The 24,176-nt window shown below is 46.0% G+C and overlaps 2 protein-coding genes across 13 annotated transcripts in view; one reads left to right on the top strand and one right to left on the bottom strand.

Annotated features, from left to right (window-relative positions):
- Positions 1–24,176, bottom strand: part of RECQL5 (RecQ like helicase 5) — a 62,515-nt gene that overhangs the window by 4,038 nt on the left and 34,301 nt on the right. For 8 of the 9 annotated variants that reach the window (XM_069951704.1, XM_069951699.1, XM_069951700.1 and 5 more), the window contains exons 9-18: positions 8,131–8,364; positions 7,923–8,019; positions 6,787–6,817; positions 5,958–6,016; positions 4,992–5,065; positions 3,187–3,280; positions 1,862–1,996; positions 1,109–1,761; positions 977–1,022; positions 148–405 (exon numbers count right to left, since the gene is read on the bottom strand). In XM_069951704.1, coding sequence (XP_069807805.1) covers positions 148–405; positions 977–1,022; positions 1,109–1,761; positions 1,862–1,996; positions 3,187–3,280; positions 4,992–5,065; positions 5,958–6,016; positions 6,787–6,817; positions 7,923–8,019; positions 8,131–8,364 — 1,681 coding nt within the window. The remainder of the gene's footprint in view (positions 1–147; positions 406–976; positions 1,023–1,108; positions 1,762–1,861; positions 1,997–3,186; positions 3,281–4,991; positions 5,066–5,957; positions 6,017–6,786; positions 6,818–7,922; positions 8,020–8,130; positions 8,365–24,176) is intronic. The other variant, XM_069951705.1, reaches the window with a different exon arrangement.
- On the top strand, positions 12,698–23,505 carry SMIM5 (small integral membrane protein 5). 4 transcript variants are annotated; one of them, XM_069951708.1, is made up of 3 exons: positions 12,698–12,848; positions 22,053–22,209; positions 22,301–23,505. In XM_069951708.1, the coding sequence occupies exons 2-3, from the start codon at positions 22,083–22,085 to the stop codon at positions 22,396–22,398; spliced, it is 225 nt and encodes a 74-aa protein (XP_069807809.1). In that variant the 5' UTR covers positions 12,698–12,848; positions 22,053–22,082; the 3' UTR covers positions 22,399–23,505. The 4 variants fall into 4 exon arrangements, with proteins under 4 accessions (XP_069807809.1, XP_069807808.1, XP_069807810.1 ...); XM_069951707.1 differs by lacking the exon at positions 12,698–12,848 and adding an exon at positions 15,463–15,487; XM_069951709.1 differs by lacking the exon at positions 12,698–12,848 and adding an exon at positions 15,518–15,565.

The raw sequence follows: 24,176 nt of genomic DNA, 5'->3' as shown, positions 1-24,176 counted from the left end.
TTAAGCTCCTTTTACTTCAATGGAACCAAGTTGCAAAACCTGCACCCAACCTGGAGACATGAGTGGTGCTGTCTCTGGAAGAAAGTGGCCATGTTTTTGTAACGTTGGATAACCCCTTTAAGTAGAAAACTGTAAAGCCACACTTACCTTGGATGCAAATTTCCCATCTCGGAAGAAGGGGGTCAAGTATTTCACTACTATGTCGGCTGTCTCTTTAAGGGTCACCACTTTATTCCCAGGTGGCTGCAGGATCTTGGCTGTACCTTCTTTGTCTTGTTGGCAGAGGTTTGGGTCAAAGGTCACCTTTTTTTTCCCTTGCCCACTACTCCCTTTGTCAGGATTGAACAAGATGGAGGAGGATTTTTCTTCTCTTTTTTGTCTCTTCCGTGCTGGTTCTGCACATTCCTGCCAACAAAAAATGGAGTACTGAGGGTATTAACAGCGACACAAAGTCAAAAATATGCAAAAATACTGCAGAGACACCATCAGCTGTTTCTCAATGTCAGTGAGCTAGCCCGACCTTGCTGGGGTATTTCAAAAGTCATGTCACTTTTTGACTCTGGCTTGTTGGACGGTGGTTTTCTTGACTGGAGACGCCCTTGGCCTGGCTGTTCCTTCCCGGTAGAAGGTCTGGCTAGCTCTCTGACATTGGGGAACTTGTGATGGTGTCTCAGCTGTATTTTTGTATATTTGATTTCCCAGGGGACAATGTTCCTAGATTCACTGATGTTACGAAACACGTGATGGTGTCTCCGCTGTGTTTTGGTTGATCTCCCAGTCAACCATCAAATCAAAAAATGGTCCAACTGCTCCTCTCCTCCCTATAACACCTGGGACATACCACAACCAGATGACACACATCCACCCTGGTAAGAGGGAGCGATAACCTGACCACCCCAGGGGTCAATGGCATGCCACCACCTTAGCTTATTCACTCAAGCATCTACACTTCTCCACGACATGATAACCAGCTAACCTGCTGCTCCGGGTTGTTCTTCTCAGACGCTGGGGATCTGGATACGCTATGATGGAAACAGGTTGACCATTAACATTTTCTATATATCTTAGTTAAAATATTAATTTCTAGTATAACCCCAACCAGGCTTACCTTAGGTCTGAGCCAACCTCGTGAGTCACCTGAGACTCTTCAGGACGCTCCTGGCGTGGTGGTGGTGGTATCTTTAAGGCATCAATGGCACATGTTCCTGATGGTTGCAGATCCTCAGTTTCTATGTCTCTAGTCTCACAAGTGTCTGTGATGTTCCCTGTGTCTGACGGCCATTCTGCTGAGATGTCCAGAACCGGATGACTTTTCTCTGATGGTGGGACTGTCTCATTTTTTCTTCTATGATCCTGGTTACTATCATTGAGTTTATTCCTGTTACCGTGAAGCTCAGTCGGAGGGTCTGAGGAGGACGCTTCACAAGAGTCACTGTCATGGGCAGGGCTGTCATTCCTTGCTACACTATGGCTACCAGATGAGGATTTGGACTTACTCTGGAATGAAAAAAACTTTGAGATGTCCTGAGAGTCTTTAGCAGCGGCGGAGGCCAGCTCCTGCTTCTTCTTGCTCTGCCGAAGCTTATTCGGGCTGCTAACCTTTTTACTGGGACTCTCAGTACTAGATCTTGGGGGTTCGGTTAGCTTGGAGGAACCAGGATTGGGCTCTTTGTGTTCTGCCTCCATGGCCGCTGTGGTAGTCTGAAGTACACTTGAAGCAGTTTGGAAGAGGGATGGCGCCCCCACTCTCTTACGTTTAAACTGATGACAAAATAAAATAAAATTAGTATTGTCATCAATGCAATGTATACCGCACCGACAAGTCTGTCATATACATCTCATCCTGAACGCTCCCACGTACCGTGTGCAACTGAGCGGCAGAGACAAATCCATCTTCTTGTGCTTCCACTTTGGTCTCATTCTTCTGTGTAGAGTCACTAGACACAAGTGCTGCATATGGCTCTCCATCCTTTGAAGCTTTATTTATCTCAGCGACCTGGAGATGAAACAAGACAAAATTTATGAGATTAAGTACTGCCCTGATTGTAACTACAGGACTTCAAAGGTGGGGAATGGCGGCTGTGGAATCAATGCTGAATACCACCAAGTGGAGACAGATTTTGAAAGAGAAGTCCCATTCGCTGCAGCCGGGGTCCTGCATCTCTGCTAGCTGCAACGCCTCGACCCAGGCTGAGTGATTGCCTGGTCAGCCAATCCGTGACTGGGGTGGGGCACCAACCCAGTTACTGACTGGCTGAGCGGGCAATCGCTCAGCCACGCTGTGACATTGCTGCTGCAGAAGATGGCGTCCTACGGTGGCAAGCGGGAGCCCGGCAGTGACGCTACGAGGGATGGGGAACAGTTGAGTTAACTTGCTTGTTATTTTTACACCCACCCCTGCCTCCCTGCAGATTTCAAGTTGGTGGGACTCCTTTAAAGTAGGGTGTACCAAGGACATTTAAAGGGTTTGTAAGAGATTTTCCAAAGAAACAGCACCAGTCTTTCCCATGGGGTGTTCAAGACAAAGTGCTATACCAGACACAGCCAACAGACAACAGGAGGTTTAGACCCCCACAACTGCAAGAACCAGAGCAATCTAGATCCTGCACTTATAGAGGTGCATCTCCTACCACATGGAGTCCTGCAGAATAAGGAGAGAAGGTGCTTGGCAGGAGATTCTACCCATTGATCCTGGCAATAGGTTGGGCCCTGATTAACCAAAATGATTGACCTGTCTCTAGGAAAGAAAACCACCATATCCAGCTTTAACGGGGAACTGCTTAGATTTTTTTTTCAAATCCACTGATGTTAGAAAGTTATATAGATTTGTAAGTTTCTTCTATTAAAAAAGATCTCCATTCTTCCAGTACTTATCAGCTGCTGTATGTAATGCAAGAAGTGGTGTATATTTTCCAGTCTGACACAGTGCTCTCTGCTGCCACCTCTGTCCATGACAGGAAGCGTCCAGAGCAGCAGCAAATCCCCATAGAAAACCTCTTCTGCTCTGGACAGTAGCTGACATGGACAGAGGTGGCAGCAGAGAGCACAGTGTCAGACTGGAAACAATACACCACTTCCTGCAGGACATACAGCAGCTGATAAGTTACAAATCTTTGTAACTTCCTGCCACCAGTCCATTGTTTTTTTTTCTCTGGAGTACCCCTTTTATCCCAATGTCTTGAATACCTTTTTCAAAACTGCTGCTTTATACAGGTTTGACATTTTGCTGTTCCGAAAGGCCTCATATTCTAGGTCTACGGCAGAAGAGGATGCGTCCGCTCTGGGTTAAATAAACACAATAGTAAGAAAGATTATTTACAGGTCAAGTCAATACGTGGTGCCTCTTATATAGTAATACAACAAAGCCCTGTATACACAAACATATACAACGCTATCTGAAGGAAGTCTGTCCGAACTTACAACACCACTCACACTACTATACAGGACGGTACTATGCCTCCCTGGTCCTCTTTGTGCAACCTCTTTTGAGTTTGGGGAGGTAAAGTAGAAGGCCCTGTCAGCCAATCAGGGGCTGTAGCGTCTTGCCTCCCACCTGACTAAGTGCAAACGTCCTTTTGTGACACAAGCAGGAGGTGCAGCCTGGCTGGGAGAGGGGTAAGTATAGGTTTTTTCCTATTTAACTGCATCCTAAACATAGTTAAAGAAGGCATAAGCACCATAGGGGAAATTTATGAAACATGGTGTAAAGTGAAACTGGCTCAGTTGCCCCTAGCAACCAATCAGATTCCACCTTTCATTCCTTACAGACTCTTTGGAAAATGAAAGGTGGAATCTGATTGGTTGCTAGGGACAACTGAGCCAGTTTCACTTTACACCATGTTTTATAAATCTCCCCCCATATGTTTAAAGTATTGCAGACATGTAAATTTTTCATCAGTCTCAGCATATAGACCCTAAATGATCAAAACTTTTCACGTGTCTCTGTGACATGTCAAAAATGTATTTAAAAGGGGTACTTCGGTAAAAAAAAATCTTTTAAATCAAATGGTGTCAGAAAGTTATAGAGATTTGTAATTTGTTTACTTCTATTAAAACATGTCAAATCTTCCAGTACTTATCAGCTGGTGTATGTCCTGCAGGAAGTGGTGTATTCTTTCCAGTCTGACACAGAGGTCTCTGCTGCCACCTCTGTCCATGACAGCAACTGTCCAGAGCAGGAGACGTTTTCTTTGTTACTTCTCTAGACAGTTCATACAGCAGCTGATACGTACTGGAAGACTTATGAATGTTTAAACAGAAGTAAATTATAAATCTATGTAACCTTCTGAGTACCTCTCTAAGGCTGTGTTCACACTACATTTTATCCTCTGTTTTTACAACAAAAAAGAACAGATGAAGAAACGGATGCATTTGTGTGCATCGGTTTTTCATCGACTTCCATTATAAAAAGAAAATTATAAAAATTATTTTAAAAAAAGGATCAAAACGCATGCCTTTTGTTTAGCGTACACAAAAATGTGGTCGACAAACAAAAACAAAACGGATGCTTTTTGATCCTTTTTATATAATAAAAGTCAATGGAAAAAAAGGATCAAAACAGATACGCACAAATCAGTTTTTTCGTAAAAATGGTTGATAAAAACGTAGTGTGAACCCAGCCTCACTGACAGTACCCCTTTAAGCTTGCCCACAAAGCGCCATGAGTGTGGTACGCTAAAACATTCTGACAAAGGGGAGGGGCATTGAGTATCTCCCTGCCATCATCCTCTCCAGCAGCCACAGCCCGCACAGCTCTGGGAGTCGGGTCGTGACATCACCATGTTATCCAGGAAGTGACATCCCCATGTTATCCAGGAAGTGAAGCTTTGATGCAGTAGTAAGTGCAGGGAAAAAAGCACTTTATAAGCATTTCCTGTAATAAGTGTATATTGGGGATTTGTATAACTTTTGGGAGGAAATACAATACCTTAATAAAACATTTTGACGGACTTCTCCTTTAAGACAATGGGAAGAACAGAGAATCTTCTTACCTATCTGCAGTATTGGTGACCTGTACATTCTTACTGATGGCTTCCTCCAGCATTTTCAGACAGTGCTCTCGGGCCTATGATAACAGAAGATACTAAAGCACTTCTCATATTCTCACAGCTCACAACAGCTACATAAAGGGCTGTATACAGTGTTAACATAGTAAATTCCACACAATAATTTGCTTTCTACTATTCAACCAGGCCTGTAATATTATAATATAAATGGAGAGCTAATTTAATTTTACTTAAGAGATTGGCAACTCTAGTCTTACATAGAGATCAATGCAACTATACTGAGGAGTATCAGTATAGTTGTTCCCAATCAACTGCACCCTGAGACAAAGAGATTCTGTGGAAAACCCCCTTAGGGTACGTTCACACTTACCAGATCCGCAGCGTATTTTCTGCTGCGGAACCGCAGCAGATATCATTTAAATAACTGAACACAGCATCAAATCTGCACCATCAAATCTGCTGCGGATCTTGTAGGTGTGAACGCACACTTAATGAGCTAGACACTGATTTACAGGACAGCTACCTACAGGTGGCACTAGAGCATGGGTCTCAAACTCGCGGCCGCGAGTTTGAGACCTCTGCACTAGAGGAACCGCTTATTTCCTTATTATCGTTCCGTGCAATAGTACCCTTACCCGGCTCTTCCAGCAGCAACGTCATGGCCCAGCTGAGCGATCACCCACTCAGCCGGTTGATGATTGGCTCAGCGGTCAATCACTCATTGACATTACAACTAGCAGCCTGCAGGACCCCAGCTCTGGTGAACCCTGTATTGGTGCTACGAGGCTCGAGGACAGGTAAGTTTACACGTTTATTATTTTATTCCCCACCTGCCTGCTGATATAAGTCTTAGTGGGACTTCTTTAAGTCACTGGGTTATCTACCCTAGTTAGATGTCACATGGGCCAATCAAATAATAAAGCATAAGATCACATGAAATACACATCTTACCTTGACAGTAAGTCTGGGTATTTTGTCATTAGCTCCATCTTTAAGTGGACAGTCCTCATCTGAAACAGTCCACAAAGACAATATCATCATCATACCCATAATGTCATACCCCTATACTATACTTTATTGTAATACTGGCTGCATATATCATGTTACTGGGTATGGGTAAGATATAGGACTGATAGCTTTGTTGCTGTTTCACATTTCATTCTCTTACTTCTGTCCAGTGAACCATCAACAGAGCGGTAATGGAAAGGATTTGTGGGAAATATAATAAAAAATGTATATTGTATACAGGGCCGATTCAAGGGTTTCTGCCGCCTGAGGCAAACCTCAGGCGGCCGCCCCGAGTGATAGCCGGCATCCCCCCGGAACAACACCCCCGGCAGGGGGGACATAATGCCGCCCCCAGCCGGACCGCAAATTCTGCTGCCTGAGGCGGAAGGCTCATTCCGCCTCATGGCAGAAGCGGGCCTGATTGTATATCAGGGGTGTCCAACCTGCAGCCCTCTAGCTGTTGCAGAACTACAATTCCCATCGTGCCTGGACAGCCAAAGCTCTAGTGGGAGTCCAGGCATGATGGGAATTGTAGTTTTGCAACAGCTGGAGGCTCACGTGTTTGACACCTGTGGTCTATATAGTATGGTGTATATAGTGTGGTGTATGAGATGTTAACAAATCTGACCCCTGACCTGGTGTAAAGCAAATTAACAAAAATGTCTGGCCACCTGAAAAAGTACAGCAGCTGCACAGTGTGTATATAGTAGAAGAAATGCTACACAGTGTTTTTACATTTTACATATAGAATATTGTAACTTTATGCACCTACTTGGCAAAATAAATTCTTCCAGCTCTTTGCTCTGGAAAAAAAAGAAAAGAAAGTGAAATTAAATAAAGTTCCAGCTTCTTACTGTGGCTCTAAAGACTTGGCCACTTCCATGCAATCTGCTGTGTATTGTTAGGAACACTGGCTTCCAGCAGCAGACTGTCCCTGAAAGGTAAATCAAGTCTTTCATTCTCATCTCTTATCACCAATAAAGTTCTTGCATCATTAACCTCCCTTATACACGCACACATATTCCACCTGCTAACTCCCAACACAGTGCCAGGCTATTCAGTCTCATGAACTTCCTCCAGTCATGGCATAGCTGAAAAGTGTAAAGTCCCTATTACATGAAGTGATTATCGGCTGTACTTGGCTGATAATCGTCTCGTGTAATAGAAGACAATGATCAGCCGACATGCACGATGTTGACTGATCGTTGTCTTTCAACATGTTGAAAAATCAATGATCTAAATAGCAGTGATCTGCTGCCATCACTCCGTGTAATAGGCTGCGGCTATCTTCTATGGGATTCTACCCAGCGATCACCCGGGCATCCCCCCGCAGCTCCCCTGGCTCTTACCCATTCAATGTTGGCGAGTGGCAAGCGAACGCTGACTTCACAGGTCGGCGCTCTCTTGCTCCACGATTAACGATCGCAAACGAAATTGATTATTGCTGATCTTGAATCGTTCCCCATATTACACAGAACACTAAATGATTAGTGAACGAATGCGGAGCTACGGCGAATTACAGCAAAAGATTAGAGAACGATTAGCCATGATTTTAGGGTCAGATGTAAATTAACGTTTACCGGCACATGAATGATTTTTCGATCGTCGCCTGCAATTACACTGGACGATTATTGTTTCAATTCAAACGATACAACGATTTTCCGCACGATAATCATCGAGTGTAATAGGGCCCTAAGTGCTGTCCTGTGACCGGCCAGACAAGTAAGGGAAGGGAAGTCCCAGAGTGAGTACTGATGATAAACACAAATGGAGAGATTGAGAAATAGCTGTGCACCATAGAGGGGGCTCTCAGGGGATCAATGACGCCACTAATATCACCTTGTCACCACTCCTGTTAACACTCTTCAGAAAGTACAGGTAGGCCTTATGTCCCCTCCTCCTCCTCACCTTCCTTAAGTTCATCTGCTTCTGGTAAAAGCTGTTCCATTCTCGCTTGCGATTGTCCGAAGAGTCTTCATTTCCCTCATCTGAATCCTCATCATACCTGTATAAGATATTGTACAAGACTGTGACTGACTGGGGATGACTGGCTCGTAAGGAGGTACAAGACACAGCTCGGTGGCACCTATGCATCTCTACCAAACTAGAAGCTCACCTGGAAAACCCGTACCCCTTCCTGCCCCCCTCATAAAGGTCGCGCTCATATCCGAATGGTCCAGGGGGAGCACCGGGCTGCTGGATACAGGTCCTGCTCCTTCCATTCAGCAGCAAACCTTGTAAATGCTCAATCTGCTGCTTCGCTGCCCGCGGATTCTTACAGCAGTCACATGACTTTTTACACAGCGGTCTCTCGTCTCCAAAATATGAGGCAATGGCAGCATGGCGGCACCTGAGGGACAGAGAAGCTTACAATTATTAAATCATAATTAAAGTGGTTGGTCGCCAATTTTTTTTTCCTTTCAAATCAACTGGTGCCAGAAAGTTATATAGATTTGTAATTTACTTCTATTAAAAATCTCCAGTCTTCCAGTACTTATCAGCTGCTGCATGTCCTCCAGGAGGTGGTGTATTCTCGCCAGTCTGACACAGTGCTCTCTGCTGCCACCTCTGTCCATGTCAGGAACTGTCCAGAGCAGTAGCAAATCCCCATAGAAATCCTATCCTGCTCCCCAGACTGAAAAGAATACACCACTTCCTGCAGGATATACAGCAGCTGATGAGTACTGGAATCTTCCAGTACTTATTAGCTGCTGTATGTCCTGCAGGAAGTGATGTATTCTTTCCAGTCTGACACCGTTCTCTCTGCTGCCACCTCTGTCCAGGGATTTGCTACTGATCTGGACAGTTCCTAACATGGACAGAGGTGGCAGCAGAGAGCACTGTGTCAGACTGGAAAGAAGACACCACTTCCTGCAGGACATGCAGCAGCTGATGAGTACTGGAATCTTCCAGTACTTATTAGCTGCTGTATGTCCGGCAGGAAGTGATGTATTCTTTCCAGTCTGACACCGTACTCTCTGCTGCCACCTCTGTCCAGGGATTTGCTACTGATCTCGACAGTTCCTGACATGGACAGAGGTGGCAGCAGAGAGCACTGTGTCAGACTGGAAAGAAGACATCACTTCCTGCAGGACATGCAGCAGCTGATAAGTACTGGAAGATTTTTAAATAAATTACAAATCTATATAACTTTCTGAAACCAGTTGATTTGAAAGAAAGCCGGAATGCCCCTTTAACCTGTTCATAGTCAGTGTTCACTATAAGCTACTGTATCCCAAACACTGCTGTATACCTTAACATATTTCAAGCAACATCTAGCCATGGTATGAAACTACTACAAAGCAACTGATGAATGGAAATATTAACCATCCAGATCATGGGAATTTTATATAGGTGTAAGAGGGGAGAGCAGGCTGTACAATAATAGTGATACTATGCCACACCACACTGGGGGTATATAGGGAAGAGTTTTCACTCCTGTGCTGGATGACGCCCGGATAGACTCTGGGAAGGGCCAGCCATCTACTACACCACAAAGCTTTCTTTCAGTGTCTGAGCTGAAGGAGTGGCACTGGGTCTCCGCTCGCAGAGGGAAGAAAAGCACCTTTCAGAGCGGGTATCTGACCCCAGACAAGCAGCGCCTGTCCTCCAGCAGCAGCCATGGCCACAACCTGCTGCCCAGAGATAACAAGTCTGTTAGAGGCGATGTGTGACCTCAGACATCCACCCGGTACTACAATACCTTACATATGTGCTACTTCTATGCTGTCACTTCTGTGGAATTAGATGCAAGATGAGCCTAACCATTCAGTGTCTGCAGAAGAGGGATAGAGGTTCTCTATGGTGGCACAGGACATATATATTTGCAAAGACTCCAGAATGCATAACAGTCACATTGTGAATATTGCTGAGATATACGACCTACACCGTCACCAATGCACCTTGGGTTCTACAAACAGCTGTGCTGGGTACTGCAGCCGGTCCCAGCCACTTGCTGCAATGCTGCACTGTGGGTGCCAGGACGCAGCTGTATAAAGGGAAGACTGGGAAAGGGCCACATACAGCACAGCAGGCGCATACAGCACAGCAGGCACACGTAGCACAGCACAGCACAGCAGGCGCATACGGCACAGCAGACACACGCAGCACAGCAGGCGCACACACAGCACAGCAGGCGCACACACAGCACAGCAGGCGCACACACAGCACAGCAGGCGCATACGGCACAGCAGGCACACGCAGCACAGCACAGCAGGTGCATACGGCACAGCAGGCACATGCGGCACAGCAGGCACACACGGCACAGCAGGCACACACGGCACAGCAGGCACATACGGCACAGCAGGCACACACGGCACAGCAGGCACACACGGCACAGCAGGCACACGCGGCACAGCAGGCACACGCGGCACAGCAGGCACACACGGCACAGCAGGCACACACAGCACAGCAGGCACACACGGCACAGCAGGCACATACGGCACAGCAGGCACACACGGCACAGCAGGCACACGCAGCACAGCAGGCACATGCAGCACAGTAGGCACACACGGCACAGCAGGCACACACGGCACAGCAGGCACACACGGCACAGCAGGCACACACGGCACAGCAGGCACACACGGCACAGCAGGCACACACGGCACAGCAGGCACACACGGCACAGCAGGCACATACGGCACAGCAGGCACATACGGCACAGCAGGCACATACGGCACAGCAGGCACACACAGCACAGCAGGCACACACAGCCTCAGTCACACAGGACAGTATAGTCCAGTCAGATATGGTATAAAACATTGATCAGAGTGGAAGACAGAAAATAGGGTGACATCGAAATAGCTCTTCCCCATCAGGATGTGTAGAAAGTTGAGTCTGACCTTTGACTCAAAAACTTTATTTGGATGCATTACACAGAATGATGCATTTCGAGGGTATTATGTTACCTTCTTCCTCAGGTGGGCAACATAAGACCCTCAAAACGCGTTGTCCTGTGTAATGCATCCAAATAAAGTGAGTTGCTGAGTTCATGGTCGGACTCAACTTTTCTCACATCCTGATGAGTAGGAGCACTATCCGGAGTCACCACGTTTTCTGGCTTCCACTCTGATCATTGATCTCACTGGATACAGGAAGGGATCTCTGAAGGTGGCAGCAGCTCCCCATCTGCTATTACATACAAAGCTGTATACAAAGTCGTCTATTACACATACATTGCAGGTGAGCGGTTCCTTTGTTCTCCTGTAGTTTGTCTATAGAAGGATGTAGCCACACGGGTGAGTGTCCTGCTGTTTTCTATTGTTTTACCGGCTATAAAACATTCTGGCTGCAGTAAGGTTTATGGGAGTTCAGCAAACAGCAGTGTAACCTGGTTATTTTGTATGCTGTCCCCAGTCAGTCCATAGACTGGTGTAAATGCTGTCCCCGGTCAGTCCATAGTCTGGTGTACATGCTGTCCCCAGTCAGTCCATAGACTGGTGTAAATGCTGTCCCCGGTCAGTCCATAGTCTGGTGTACATGCTGTCCCCGATCAGTCCATAGTCTGGTGTAAATGCTGTCCCCGATCAGTCCATAGTCTGGTGTAAATGCTGTCCCCGGTCAGTCCATAGTCTGGTGTAAATGCTGTCCCCGGTCAGTCCATAGTCTGGTGTACATGCTGTCCCCGGTCAGTCCACAGTCTGGTGTAAATGCTGTCCCCGGTCAGTCCATAGTCTGGTGTACATGCTGTCCCCAGTCAGTCCATAGTCTGGTGTACATGCTGTCCCCGGTCAGTCCATAGTCTGGTGTACATGCTGTCCCCGGTCAGTCCATAGTCTGGTGTACATGCTGTCCCCGGTCAGTCCATAGTCTGGTGTACATGCTGTCCCCGGTCAGTCCATAGTCTGGTGTACATGCTGTCCCCGGTCAGTCCATAGTCTGGTGTACATGCTGTCCCTGGTCAGTCCATAGTCTGGTGTACATGCTGTCCCTGGTCAGTCCATAGTCTGGTGTACATGCTGTCCCTGGTCAGTCCATAGTCTGGTGTACATGCTGTCCCTGGTCAGTCCATAGTCTGGTGTACATGCTGTCCCTGGTCAGTCCATAGTCTGGTGTACATGCTGTCCCTGGTCAGTCCATAGTCTGGTGTACATGCTGTCCCTGGTCAGTCCATAGTCTGGTGTACATGCTGTCCCTGGTCAGTCCATAGTCTGGTGTACATGCTGTCCCTGGTCAGTCTATAGTCTGGTGTACATGCTGTCCCCGGTCAGTCCATAGTCTGGTGTACATGCTGTCCCTGGTCAGTCTATAGTCTGGTGTACATGCTGTCCCCGGTCAGTCCATAGTCTGGTGTACATGCTGTCCCCGGTCAGTCCATAGTCTGGTGTACATGCTGTCCCCAGTCAGTCCATAGTCTGGTGTACATGCTGTCCCTGGTCAGTCTATAGTCTGGTGTACATGCTGTCCCAAGTCAGTCCATAGTCTGGGGTAAACCCTGCCTGTTGTCTATGGACATGTTGCCCCTGGTCAGTCTCAGTCTAATGTCTAAATTTATTTATTTTTTTTAACATGTTGATTAAACAGAAAACACAAAAACTTTTATTTTGCTCTTACAATGTTGCAGACTTTTTCTTCGTACTGGAAGGTTCATCTCCAGAGCGAGGTGATGGAACTTGTCAGAGTGATTCAGACCGTCCCAGCTGTTTCCCTCAGAGCTCAGCCCTCGCACACAACACACAGGACAAGCCTCCTTCCCTCCCCTTTTACAAGAGCTGAAATCTAAAACCTCCCATCTCTAGGGTAACAGAGCGACCTGGGCAGCGCTGAGGGCACAGACAGCTGTCAGGGAGCAGCAAGCAGCTATGGGCTACATGGGGTGAAGAGGACAGAGCTGGGGTAAGACTGTGTGCTCTCTGCTACTTTCCTTCTTCTATCCTCTTCTCTGACAAACAACCTCTTCTTCACTTTCGACCACTCTCGACCACTCACAGCATGTTCCCCCACAGTGTTAGTTACAAGGACAAACGCCAGCTCTGCTGCATGAATATCAGCTTGTGTCCAACGTGCCAGAGACGCTTTACGCATCAATGGACAGAAACTTACTGCCGAGATGTAGCAGAGCTGAGTCTGTGAAAACTTTTTAGCAAACTTTATAGCTCAACTGTACTTTTTAAGGGTGCGTTCACACCTACAGGATCCGCAGCAGATCTGCAGCAGATTTGATGGTGCAGATTTGATGCTGTGTTCAGTTATTTAACTGAAGTCTGCTGCAGATCTGCTGCGGATCCGCAGCAGAAAATCAGCTGCAGATCCGGTAAGTGTGAACGTACCCTAAAACTGAAATAATGCAACCGGAAAATCAAGATGGACTATGCTGAATAAGAAACTCCGCTGCTAAACTATCAGTCCTCCGGCTGTTCATGTCTTATTACTGTAGACGTGAAGATGTAAAGCTGTGCTGTAAAACTGCGATCAAGCTATGACCTTAAAGGGGTTGTTCACCAGTTTTTTTTCTTTAAAATCAACTGGTGTCACAAAGTGACAGAGATTTGTAATTTACTTCTCTTTAAAAAAAAAAATCTCAAGTCTTCCAGTACTTATCAGCTGCTGTATGTCCTGCAGGAAGGGGTATTCTTTCCGGTCTAGAGAACAGGAGAGGTATTCTATGGGGATTTGCTGCTGCTCTGGACAGTTCCCGATATGGACAGAGGTGGCAGCAGAGAGCACTGCGTCAGACTGCAAAGAACATACCAGGGCATACAGCAGCTGATAAGTAATGTAAGACTGGAGATTTTATAATAGAAGTAAATTACAAATCTCTGTCACCAGTTGATATGGAAGAAGGAGGTGAACTCCTCCTTTAATGTTACCCTATGGGAAAAAGTAAGTCTGTGATTTTGTTCTAGAGGGGTCAGAAACTTTTTCTGTTTTTTTTTTTTTTTTTTTTAACCATAAAGTAATACTGAGATTGTAATGATCATGGGAATAAATGTAATGCATGGATAATGCCTAAAAGTAATGCTAGGGGGGAGAAAAGTTTACGGTACACATGTATAGCCTTCACAGACATCCATGAAATATACAGTATATATCAGACAGAAGAAACTAGTTAGAATTAAAATTGCTCTGAATTTATCAAACAATTCTGATTTGTTCAAGTCCAATATTTTGGGGTATGGATCTTGGGTGAAATTTTTACAGGAGCGAGGACTCCTGTTAACAACAGGAGTCCCTGCTCCTGTACACTTATATATTTGCCCTGCTCCTGTACACACATATATTTGCCCAGATTCACTAAACAGAAAGCCAACACTTTTTATATATTTTTTTTTTTCCGATTATGTGTTTATGTCAGGTTTATGTCACTGACAAAGCATTTAGTAAGGGTTTCCTGACAGTGTTTGGTGCATGTACCTTGCCATTAGCTGTACATGTAACATGGATTTGCTGTATATCAAAAAACAGACCTCATGCACTGTCTGAACAGATCCTAAAGGGTTTTGCAAGGATGACCCAGTGATCATAACAAACAGGTCTGACTTATCTGTGGATAGCGCATCACAACCCGGCCTCACATAGATATCAGCACAGTGCAGGGTATGGAGGGAGCAGCTGCTGCCCAGAGGACTATAGGGTAACAGGTGCTGCTATTCATCCCCCCTAACCATCTGTGTGCATTCTGGCTACACTAACCAAGATGCATTCCCATAGGTAATATACACCACCCACCAGCTCTGCGATGCTACTATCCATTCATTACAAGAGAATAGCTTGGGAGTTGCGTGCTCCCTGCCCTGCCTCTGGGGCAATGCCGTGTCCCATCCAAGTACTATAAGAGGAGGCTGGGAAAGTGTACAGGCGACAATAGGGACAGGAGGATGAGGATGAGAAGAAAGGAGGGAATAAGAAGGGTTTTATTATGTTAAAACCACTGCTGTAAAATGGCCAGTAAAGGTAATCGGTCAGGTTAAGAAGCTGAGCTGTAATACCACACACAACCTGAGGACAGGAGTGGTGCTGTATTTGCAAGAAAGTAGACAGGGAAACTGTGATTTTTCTAATCCTGGATGAACCCTTTAAGAGTCATTATATTTATGTCTACTATGATGACAGGAAAAAAGAGGGACTTGTATGTTGTTGTGCGGCCTCTCTAGATACAAAACACACAGAGACCAAGAGGAGGGGGTCATATGGGTCGGATACAGGGAAAGAACAACGTTCGGGAAAGACATAGATCTTTAGATGTATCAGTAGGATAGAAACAGACGAGCAGCAACCCCAGTAACAGAGACAGATGATGCACTCCTGTTTCAGCAACAGCTGCAGCAACCCAGTAACAATGACAGCTACAGTGCACTCAAGATCAGAGTCAGCAGATGCACCCCTAATAATAGCCAATACACATTAGTACTAGTAACAGAAACAGCACCCCTAGTAAGAGGCACAGCACTGCACCCCCAGTAACAGTGACAGCACATCCTACAATATCGCCTGCCATGGCACAACCGTTAATGTCACCTGCTGCAGCAACCCCGGTAACCGACACAATCCACACAGCACCTCCAGTAACACATACAGCTCCCCGAGGAACAGGGACAGCTACAGCACCCCCGGTAACAGGGACAGCTACAGCACCCCCAAGAACAGGGACAGCTACAGCACCCCCCCAGGAACAGGGACAGCTACAGCACCCCCCCAGGGACAGGGACAGCTACAGCACCCCCAGTAACAGGGACAGCTACAGCAACCCCAGGGACAGGGACAGCTACAGCACCCCCAGTAACAGGGACAGCTACAGCAACCCCAGGGAAAGGGACAGCTACAGCACCCCCGGTAACAGGGACAGCTACAGCACCCCCGGTAACAGGGACAGCTACAGCACCCCCGGGGAAAGGGACAGCTACAGCACCCCCAGGGAAAGGGACAGCTACAGCACCCCCGGTAACAGGGACAGCTACAGCACCCCCAGGGAAAGGGACAGCTACAGCACCCCCGGTAACAGGGACAGCTACAGCACCCCCAGGGACAGGGACAGCTACAGCACCCCCAGGGACAGGGACAGCTACAGCACCCCCAGGGACAGGGACAGCTACAGCACCCCCAGGGACAGGGACAGCTACAGCACCCCCAGGAACAGGGACAGCTACAGCACCCCCAGGAACAGGGACAGCTACAGCACCCCCAGGGACAGGGACAGCTACAGCACCCCCAGGGACAGGGACAGCTACAGCACCCCCAGGGACAGGGACAGCTACAGCACCCCCAGGGAAAGGAACAGATACAGCAGCCCCAGGGAAAGGGACAGCTACAGCACCCCCAGGGAAAGGGACAGCTACAGCACCCCCAGGAACAGGGACAGCTACAGCAGCCCCAGGAACAGGGACAGCTACAGCACCCCCGGTAAAAGGGACAGCTACAGCACCCCCGGTAACAGGGACAGCTACAGCACCCCCGGTAACAGGGACAGCTACAGCACCCCTGGTAACAGGGACAGCTACAGCACCCCCCGGTAACAGGGACAGCTACAGCACCCCCGGTAACAGGGACAGCTACAGCACCCCCAGGGACAGGGACAGCTACAGCACCCCTAGGAACAGGGACAGCTGCACACCCCAATGGCTGATGACAGGGACAGTGGTGACAGGCATGTAGCACTTCAGCATGCACAGTCCTATGTGGGCCCTTTCTATAGAGAAACAGCATGTATGCTGATGATGCACGCAGCTGCCAGCTATGTTATATAAGCAGCCAGGATTATTCCACTATACAATGTCATGTATAATATGATGGTGTAATATGAGATGTCACAAAGCAATGTATAACAAGTAATACCACTTAAGCCAACCACAGGCTTATACACCTGACTCTGTCCGGTCACCATTTCCTGGCATCACTGCATCTAGTATCTAAGCAATCCTGACCGTCACCACCTCCGATCACCGCAGTCCAGGAAATAGCAATGAGAAGAGTAACTGTGCTAGCATCTATACAATGCCCTGCCATGCCATCACCAGCCGGGAAATCACTAGGAACAATGGACGGCTTACTCCATGTAAATGAGGCCACTGCTTACAGGCTGCTGGATACCACAGGGCTGGATTATTCCTGTAATCTCTATGGCATCAGACTAACTATTTACATATACACACATAACTATATCCTGTGGTCTCTTTTATAGGAAGACCAGTGATCGCGGTGACGCTGCGGTTCGGCATTGCCCTGACACTCATATATAAGTCTCTGTAATGTGCACAAGTGCAGATATGGGTTATTTAAAGGGAAACCTGTGACTGTGCCAGAAGAACAGTTTGCATTGTGCCATGGTGACTGGGTGTAATCAGGTGTATAAGCCTGTGTTTGTCATACAGTGATATTACTTGTTATACACTCCTGTGTGTCATATCCCTGTAAACACACATAGCACCACAACACAACTTAAAGGGGTACTCCGGCGATTTTTTCTTTCTTTCAAATCAACTGGTGTCAGAAAATTATATAGATTTGTAATTTACTTCTATTTAAATAAAAAAAAAACTTCAGTCTTCCAGTACTTATTAGCTGCTGTATGTCCTGCAGGAAGTGGTGTATTCTTTTCAGTCTGACACAGTGCTCTCTGCTGCCACCTCTGTCCATGTCAGGAACTGTCCAGAGCAGGAGGGGTTTTCTATGGGGATTTGCTGCTGCTCTGGACAGTTCCTGATATGGAGAGAGGTGGCAGCAGAGAGCACTGTGTCATACTTGAAAGAATACACAACTTCCTGCAGGACATACAGCAACTGATAAATATGGGAAGGCTTGAGATTTTTAAATAGAAGTAAATTACAAATGTATAGAACTTATTGAAACCAGTTGATTTGAAAGAAGAAGATTTTCACTGGAGTACCCCTTTAAAGAAGATTTTTCCAGATAGGACTATTACCCCTTTTTAAATTGGGGCCCCCACCATAACCAGATCATATTCCCAGAACAGGGCAAGGCAAGTAGTGAATGTGTAATATTACATAGAGACCATGGCCATGCAGAGTCTACCATAGAATGACCCCCACTTTTAATTGACTCTATGCTCCCCCTCTATGATGTCTATATTTCCCTAATGGTGTGCTCACACATACAGGATCTGCAGTAGATTTGATGGAATTGAAGCTGCAGATTCAAAGCAAATCAATTCTGGGCCATCAAACCTGCTGCGGATCTGCTGCAGATTCAAATCTGCGCCATAAAATCTGCTGCAGATCCTGTACGTGTGAACGCACCCTAAGGGTGTGTTCACACCTACAGGATCCGCAGCAGATTTTATGGTGCAGATTTGATGCTGTGTTGTTATGTAAATGAAATCTGCTGCGGATCTGCTGCAGATCCGCAGCAGAAAATACGCTGTGGATCCGGTAAGTGTGAATGTACCCTAAAACGATTTTTTTTTTTACATATCATGGGGACATAAAGAAAGAAAGCTCAACAGCACCCAGGTGCGCAATAGGGGGCTATCAGCAGGTTAGATTCCTCTAACCTGCTGACAGTTCCCCTTTAAGACTCCTCAAACGATATGGGCCTGTTTTAGATTGCTGTAATACATGCAGCAATAGGCAATAAAACTGACTCTAAGGGACACATGCGGCTTCCAGCTAAAAGAATGACATCTGGGCAACACAAGGAAAAGATTTTTAAGAAAATCATAGTAAACAAAAACTGCTGCCTAAAGACAGCCTTAAAGGGGGTGGCCACCTTGGATGATCGGCGTTAATCAGCCCTAAATGTAATAGATGATCTATATAATGCAAGGCCATGCTGGACCCCCCAGAGCCAGAGAAACCTTCTAAAATCATATATGGTCCTGCGTTCATGGGAAACGTTTTATTACAGTAACTTTACTAAAGTCCAAGCACAGACAGACACCGGAGCACTGATACAAAGCCCTGAATTTTTTTGAAATGATCTGATTTTGTAAACCAGACAATCCCTTTAACTAAGGCCGAGCTGTAAATGTCACTGCCAGAGCCGCACGAGAACATTCCCCGGGATAACCAGAACAGAAATGATGTGTGATCCAGGAAAGGGGGAGACAACAGATACTCTCTCCAGTAGGTGCGGTGAGCCTCTACTAACACTGATACCATAGCCCAGCATGTATTATTATGCTGTGACATTCCTCACCCCATGCTGACCCTTGTACACTATGTTCTCTAAGGTTTAGGGGTCCTATATGGTGGCTGAATAACACAAACTGAACGTGCCCCATACGGGTCAGGTTGTCCTTTAACATTTCTTATTAAAGAGGGTATACAATGACACAGGTACTAAGCGCAGTGCCTTTCCTCATGACTATTATATGACTGTCCGTACCCGCTAACAGTATAGTGTGTGCCAAGGTATCTGTAATTGCTTGACTGGTAACCGTGCACATCACACTATCTCAGATAAGGGGTCGTGAGGGTCACTTCAAGGTTAGCCGCCAGTCAATGCTCATTATGTGATCGCTGGGCCTATTACATAGGGTGATACTGATTGTCGCTCTGTATATTACAGCCCTAACTCAAGTGAAGAATCCGAGCCAAGGGACAAAAGTGACAGAGTTTCCGAGGGAAAGGCCATTTTTTCCTTTAAGTAACCCTCCCTGAGATTGCACAAATTCCTAAATAGTGACCCCCTCCAAAAAAAAATAAAAAAAAATCCAATGTTTGCTCCAGCCCACAAGGCCAAAAGCTAAAGCACCATAGGCATACAGCCAAGGAATCTGCACTGTGATCTCCTTCACGCTAGCAGTAACGTCTTCCGTCAGTATTAGCTTTCCTTATGGATATTCTGTACACTTATAACCCAACTAGAGGAAACCGCTTTGGGCTCCTTAATAGCCACTGAATTGCCAATGCAACAAAGAGGTTTTAGTAGGTTTGCACGGCATTCTGGGATGTTTCCTGTAGAGGCAAGCTGCCATCTTTGTGCTAACGCCAAAGCCTAAGGACCTGTGGACAAGAAACCTCTGGTGACGCTGCATCAATACTAAAACAATGCGCTAGTAGTAGGCAATGGCCTAACACTTCAGTTTAGGCAAGAATTACATTGGTATTCATAGATACATATACACTTCGGGAGAGAGTTGTCAAACATGGTGTAAAGTGAAACTGGCTCAGTTGCCCCTAGCAACCAACCAGATCCCACTTTTTATTCCTCACAGATTCGTTGGAAAATGAAAGGTGGAATCTGCTAGGGGCAACTGAACCAGTTTCACTTTACACCATGTTTGACAACTCTCCCCCATAATACATATGTCCATGACTGGGTGTCGGTGGAACATTCCCAATGATGTGGTCAGTGAAGAACGGGCAGCGAGTAAATAGAAGGGTTCACTTATTTTTGGTGGAGGTTTCTTACACAGTGCTGCTGGACCTATTAATAAGAAAGCGGCATGGGTTCACCTAGGAATGATAATCTCTAACATGGCACACAGCCTTTGTTTCCTCTCAAATCCAAAATTAATAAATAAATTTAAGCCAAAGAAGCAGAGAAATTCATAAGGAAATAAGTCACTTCTGTTGCTGTCCCATTCATGTCATTCATAGGGTGGGGTGTCAATATTTTTTTACTCACCTCCAGTCAATCCCCTATCAGTGCTGGTTCCCACTGTTGAGTGCTTCTTGTTCTCCTGTCACCACACAGGAAATGCACATTCAGCTAACCACTGGGTGAGGTGGTCACCGCTTGGCTGGGTGGGCAATTTCAACATGTCAGGAGGCATGCTAAAAGAGCTCAATAGAGAGGACTGGCACTGGAGGGGGATGAGTGAGAGGTGAGTATTTTTTTTTTCACCCCATATTCTTTTAAGTACAAAATTTATGTTCCAAACAACTTCTTTCATTTGTTGTTTGTATAGAACAGGCAAAAAGAATGAAAAAGGACATTGAAATTGTACTGAAAAGAAATTGATATACCTTGACTAAATGCAAGATAGAAATGCATTGTGCATGGACGAGTAGGGAAGGGGGAGTGTAAAGTAGTGGCAGAGTATGGACTGGAGGAGGTGGTTTGGGGGAAGGATTCGCGGGTAGGGGGGTTTGGGGGCCCGGGGATGGAGCGATGGGCGAAAAGTAGTATAGAAGTTTTTTTTTTTTCTCTTTTTGAAAGAATAGTATGTCGAGGTTCTTTTATTTGTTTCTTTTTATGTGATAGAGTTGGGTTTTTGGTTTTTTTTTCTCTTCCCTTCCCCTTTTTTCCTCTGTCTTTTCTTTCTATAGTTGTTTGTTGTTCTCTTCTTTTGTCCCTCCTTTGGTATAATGGGGTAAGAGATATAGAGTAGAGGAGGATGTATAGACAGAAGGATGGGAGTCTAAAGATGAGGCCGACTGGGGGGGGGGGGGGTTAGGGTGTGTTGGTCAAACCATATAAATATGTAAGCAATGGGGGCCATGGTGTATTACCTTAATAAAGTGTATTCTGTTTTCTATTTGGGTTTTTAAATGGACTTGTAATAAATGGAATAAAAAAGTCTTATAATGAAAGTCTACCGAAGTGCTGTAAAGGAGTAGTCTCCAACCAGTGGTTCTCCAGCTGTCGCAAAACGACAGCGCCCTACAACGACCTAGACAACCCACCGGCTATCTGAGCATACTAGGATCTGAAGAGCCATGTGTGGGACACCATTGCTGTAAAGCAGTGGTGTGACACCTGTGGCCCTCCAGCTGTTGTAAAACTACAATTCCCATCATGCCTGGACAACCAAAACTTTGACTCCTGTTCTGTAGAGGGTGAAATATCAGGAAACTAGAGCCTCCAAGTGTAGTCATAGTAACTAATAGCTTCCATCTCCATTGTTGACTCCAAGCTGTAGACTGTGGTCTGCCTGGTTGTTACGGACTCCTCTATCCCCCCACTTCCCACTGGTCTTATAGGTGAGGATCATTATGACATCACAACATTACCTGCTAACAGATCGAACATGTTTACTACAATCCATAGCAGCGTACTGAATGACTACACTACAGCGTGAACACCAACTAAAGCCTAAACAACAGTAGTTTGCACTCAATAGGCTTTTGTTTACTGATGCAAAATGTATTATGGCCAAGAGAAACCCTCTAAATGAACATGTATTCCCTCTATTCTCAGTTCCAGACTGCAGTCATTCCAGCTGTCGCCATGTCTTCCCAGGATGTAACCAAAGAACTGCAGAATTTAGGAGAAAAACTCCTGGTAAAATTACAGCAGATCCCTCAGGCAGACACTGTGGAGATAGTGTCCTTCAGCATCATCCTCGTCTTCATTGGTGAGTGTCTGCACACTTTCTCTCCCAATCTATTGATTTGGTAGGACTCTGATGTTACCCTTAGGACCTCTCTTTTTTTCTCCTCCTCCAGGTGTGGTATTACTGATGGTCATTCTTGGATGTTCTTTCTGCTGCTGCGGCAACAACAAGCGGAACACTGTCAAGGTGCAGCCAATACCTGAGGTCTAAGAGCCGACAAGGAAACCATGATCTGTGTGCCTTACCTTCCCAACCGGACATAAAAAGCAAGCGGTGATAAATACATGTGGATTGCCAAAGGAAATCGCTGGACTGTGTTTATTTATAGAGATTTAAGGACTGGATATAAGGACAGATCGCACTATGTATGGGATAAAGACTTGGACAAAAACATATACACTTTCTAATAGAAAGAAACAGGCAAACACCAAAGACACATCTTTCCTAGGAGCTGGATGACTTTGTGATCACTTTTCAGGTTAAAGGGGTATTCTAGGAAAAAATTACTTTTCCCCTATTTACAGGATAAGGGAAAAGTAGTAGATTGCGGGGGGTCCAACCTTTGTACCTCCTGCCAATTGGGCCCCAGTTTCTGTATTATGAATAGAGCCGCGGGTATGGCACGTGACCTATTCTATTACATTCATTTCTATGGAGCCGACAGAAAGAGCCGAGTACAGCTGTGTTCCGTTGTACCCGTCTCTTTCCGTCGTTCCATAGGAAGAAGTAGAGCCGCAGATCACTTGCCGTCCCCGTGGCTCAAAACGGACATCAGTGGGGGTACAGAGGTCGGACCCCCAGCAAGTTTATTTTCCTGGAATACCATTTAAATGTCCACATAATGCAAGCTTTAACATATAGACTAAATTCAATGTCTTACAATGTAAGTATAGTATAGCAGCATAGTAACGGGTGGGTTGTAAATATGGAAACATCATGTTTTTTATGCCAGAGTAATGCAAGACTTACATACTACAATTTAATGTACTTTGGAAAATAGAGCCAGGCACACTAAAGGTACAAAGGTAGGCCACAAAGCTTATAGAAAACTACACTGACTACTGCATCAGTACACATAGGCCGCCGCATCCTACTACACCTTACTGCGCTGGCTTGGATGACCATTACAGCAATGGAGTTAAAGGAAAAGAAACGACTGGACTCCTACACAAATTGCAGATGGTCTCATACCCAAAATCCAGTGTACGGAAGAAAAAGAGGAACAGTTGCCCATTGCAGCCTTTTATATTCCAGCTATCATTTCTTATGCTTTGAATGTTACTTGAAATGTAAAGAAAAATAAAAGTGGACATTTTCCATGTTTAAGTTCACCTTTAGACAAGCTGGGGATGAAGGGCTATAAAATGTAACAATCTGCCACCATATGTAATGTAATACCTATTTGCCTTCTTAGTCAGTGCCAAGTGCATTTGTTATTGTCGTACACAATTCTGTGAGGGCTAAAGGAGACACAATGAAATTACCCTAACAGGAGAAAGAGTTGTAAAATAGAAAAGAAGCAGGCACAGCAGAGCCGCTGGCACATATGGCACAGCAGAGCCACTGGCACATTTGGCAGAGCAGAGCTGCTGGCACATATGGCAGAGCAGAGCCGCTGGCACATATGGCAGAGCAGAGCCGCTGGCACATATGGCAGAGCAGAGCCGCAGGCACATATGGCAGAGCAGAGCCGCAGGCACATATGGCAGAGCAGAGCCACTGGCACACATGGCCCAAGACCACTGTGGCCAGGAAAATAAGGATCACTGGGGACAACTGGTGCACCAACAATGTAGTGATGTGGAGGATTTAACAGGTGAGAAGACATTACAGCCTACAGTGGTAAGAGGGGGGTGTAGTAAGTGCCACAAGGCAGCTTACAGTGATGAGACGGAAGGAGGAAGCACAATGCAGTTTTTAGCACCAACAGGGAATGTCCACTGGATTTTGGTTTTAAAGGGATTTCCAAGCCTAGTAATAAAATTTAC

This window comes from Dendropsophus ebraccatus, chromosome 14 (genome assembly GCF_027789765.1).
Source record: "Dendropsophus ebraccatus isolate aDenEbr1 chromosome 14, aDenEbr1.pat, whole genome shotgun sequence".
NCBI lineage: Eukaryota > Metazoa > Chordata > Amphibia > Anura > Hylidae > Dendropsophus > Dendropsophus ebraccatus.
Note: the sequence above shows the minus strand (reverse complement) of the source record. Positions and strands in the feature narration are given on the sequence as shown.